Here is a 3210-nt window from a genome sequence, read left to right as displayed (position 1 = left end):
TACACATTCCTAATAGTATGTCTCAGACAATAGTCCAACACAATTACCCATGAGTTTTCCCTAATATCAAGGTCGGGTCATCCTCATCTCACATTCATTTTGTCATTTCTTGGGAAAAATAATCCTAGTTATTTGGAAAGCACACATAAATATAAATCTCAACTTTTTCAATGATGTCTGAAACTATCGGCACGATTCTCTCTCCATGCAATGAAGTATAAGAATCAAATTCCAGCATAGGTAAAAATATTTCTTTTCATCTATGTGGGAGATAGGATACGCCCTGTGATTTTAGTCGAGATGAAGACAGACTGGCTGGACACCACAATTATCCAAAAAATAAATTGTGAACCCACATGAGGCTAAACTTGGTGCTAAATTTCACACACTCAAGTTTCTTGCTAAGATATACTTATTTGATAATAACAGAAACAACAAAAGCCAGCAGTACTATATAGTTGTAATAATAATATAACTTGGTAAATGGTACAAAAGAGATTGTCAACAACAATATGAAACAAGTACCTCAAGATCTCACTTAGAATACTGTCCTCATTCATAGAGTCAGATCCAGAGTACTTGCCCCTCTTCTTGCATTTTCTGTTGTAGCATTACTGTTACCATCTTCTTTAATCCTTGTAACCTTTGAAGAAGACAATGGTGAGGACAATGACAATGATAAGCTACTCCCATTATCATTATCATCATTGTTGCTCGGACTCTGCGTGTTGGATCCTCTAAAAGTAGTGTCTCTTTGGAAAATCGGACACGAGTACGGCAGCATTTTTGAAAAGTCTGTGCAACGTAGGTTATCACTTCCATTCCTTGGCTTTACCCCTAGAGATAAGTTCAGATCAAGATCACAATCTGAAACCTTTCTTTTCAAAGGAGTCTGCTTCTGAAGATTTATGGCTCTTGCTTGAGCTTTTGCAGCAATATGAGATAATATGGGAGTGAGCTCGCCGCTATGGCTTTCATGTTCAAGAGATAATCCCATTTCATCTTTAATTTCATGTGTTTGTAAATTGGATCTTTCACTGATGAAAGAAGGATTCCTTTTACATAAATCTTCATTTGCTTCCCTACCATGGTTGCTACCAAAGATCCTCTCAGTCAGTGTTGTGTAAAATCCTCTACTGCTCCTGTCTAGTGGGCGTTGCCCCATTGTCCAATTACCATGAAAATTCCAAGAAGCATCTTCATATCTGGAAAAAAAAAGTTTATAACAAAGAACTATTGTTTTCCTTTTTTTAAGGGAAATAAAAGAGGCGGATGAAATGCATTTTCGAAGGGTTGATATCAGTCGAATCTAGTAAGTAATTTTTTTAATCGGTGCATAAATATGCGTGTGAAAAAATAAATCACTGAAATTTCAAGAAATACTAAGTTTTGAACTCATAATTGCAAAAGTACAATGGACTTAATTATGCGAACATAAACTTTGAATCCATCAAATTTAAATTCTCATTATGCTTTTAATACAAAGAGGAAGTGAAAGCAGGAAAGATGGGAATCATATGCATTACATACCTAAAAGTGGAATTGAGCCTCTGATGAAAAGTAGGGAACATAGGGAGTTGGCTCAAGTTGTAGATATTTGGATCTCCACCTTCCATAAAAAGCCTGTGATGTGCAGTTCCTATAGGAAAGAACTCAAAATCAAAATTTACTACCACCAAAAAAAAAACTAAAATTTGAACCTAACAAATAGAGAAATATTATAAAAGCATACCTTGACTTTGGTCATCCATCTTCTTGCTTCTATACATCTATGAGACACAAACAGATCAAAGGGAGAAAAGTTAATCAGAGAAACCTAAGCAATTATGTTAAGTGAGATAACATTATCTTTCTCATCTAAATTTAAATGAACCAAAAAATTATAGATCTTGAGTTTTATTATAGAAACTCTAATTTACCTGCAAATGGCTCTTGACATGAGCAATGTTGAGTCCTTTTATGTTCATCATTTGAAGAACTAACTTTGGTGTTGCTCCTGCACCAAAAATAGAAGCAAAAGAATCGTTAAACAAGGCCAAATACTCTAATAAAACATCAATATTGAACTGTGCGACCATCTCATCTAAAAGCTTAAACTGTTAGAGAGAATACAGAATTAGGGATTAATTAGCTACTATGACAAACTCAAAAATGTTGTTAAAACTTACGATCTTGTCCACCAAGTCTTTCTACAGCATGAATGAAGCGGAGATGGAGATCAGGTGTCCATCGGAGTCTAGGCATCTTGGATCGAACATAAGGTCTCACAGAGGGTTTCTTTTCGCTCTCTTCAACTGTACTATTGCTTGAGCTTCCTCCATCCTTAAACTTGCTCGAATTGTTCTCCTCATCATCCTCATATTTTCCAGAATTCGAACTCGTCTTGGAATTACATCCAGTCTCACCACTATCCTCCATCATATTTTACTATAAGTTTCTCTTAAACTTGAGATTCTTGCAATATGATTTACAAAAAAGGAGAAGAAGGAAACAGTAAATTTTTTAGCATCTCCTGTGATTAATTAGGGCTTCTTACAAACTGCATAGCTCTAAACTAAACTTTCTTTCTATCTGAGGATATAGTAGACATGAAATTTAAGAAGTTAAATATTCCATAGACTGATGTCGGAAAAGGAAAATGGAACTTACAGTTTTACGTAGAACAAATGGGAAAATCAAACCCTAGACTTGTAAAATAAGATGGAAGAGACCCCCCCCCCCCCAAGTAATTATTTATCTAACTCTTTATTAATTATTATATGTATCCATGCATGCATGATTCCATGGATGATGCACATGATAATTAACGCTATAAATCTTAAAACTAAGGCAAAATTTACGTCATGTGAGGCCAGCTCTAAGTTGTAAAGCATCTGTAGGAAAGCAGCATGTCAGGAAAATTGCCTTTTTTTAAATTTAAAAAAAGGAAAGAAAAGGTTTCTTATTTTTTTCTCTTCAAAATAAAATAAATAAGGGGTATTATCACTTTTAGCCCGCGCCAGAAACTATTTATATTTGGTAGCCGAAAAAAGTGTATAAAATTTATATAATTTTTTTATATAACATACATAATGTGTATATATATATACAAAAACTATATATTTTTTCGGCTATTATTTTGACAACAGCTATAATGTCATTTTCCCTTAATAATATACTCCATCTATCTTAATTCGTTATAACATTCTTTCTCTTTTGAGACATTCTAAA

The 3210-nt window shown here is 34.0% G+C and overlaps 1 protein-coding gene across 1 annotated transcript; it reads right to left on the bottom strand.

Annotated features, from left to right (window-relative positions):
• Nucleotides 1–359: 359 nt before the first annotated feature.
• LOC104249856 (uncharacterized) lies at nt 360–2680 on the bottom strand. The gene is made up of 5 exons (XM_009806361.2): nt 2169–2680; nt 1920–1996; nt 1733–1769; nt 1531–1639; nt 360–1205 (listed from the first exon to the last, which is right to left on the bottom strand). Exons 1-5 carry the CDS (start codon nt 2419–2421, stop codon nt 557–559), a joined length of 1125 nt encoding a protein of 374 aa, XP_009804663.1. The 5' UTR covers nt 2422–2680; the 3' UTR covers nt 360–556.
• Between the last annotated feature and the right edge of the window lie 530 nt (nt 2681–3210).

Source organism: Nicotiana sylvestris, chromosome 7 (assembly GCF_000393655.2).
Source record: "Nicotiana sylvestris chromosome 7, ASM39365v2, whole genome shotgun sequence".
NCBI classification, from domain to species: Eukaryota; Viridiplantae; Streptophyta; class Magnoliopsida; order Solanales; family Solanaceae; genus Nicotiana; species Nicotiana sylvestris.
The sequence above is the reverse complement of the archived record's forward strand: the minus strand, read 5'-3'. Positions and strand labels throughout refer to the sequence as shown.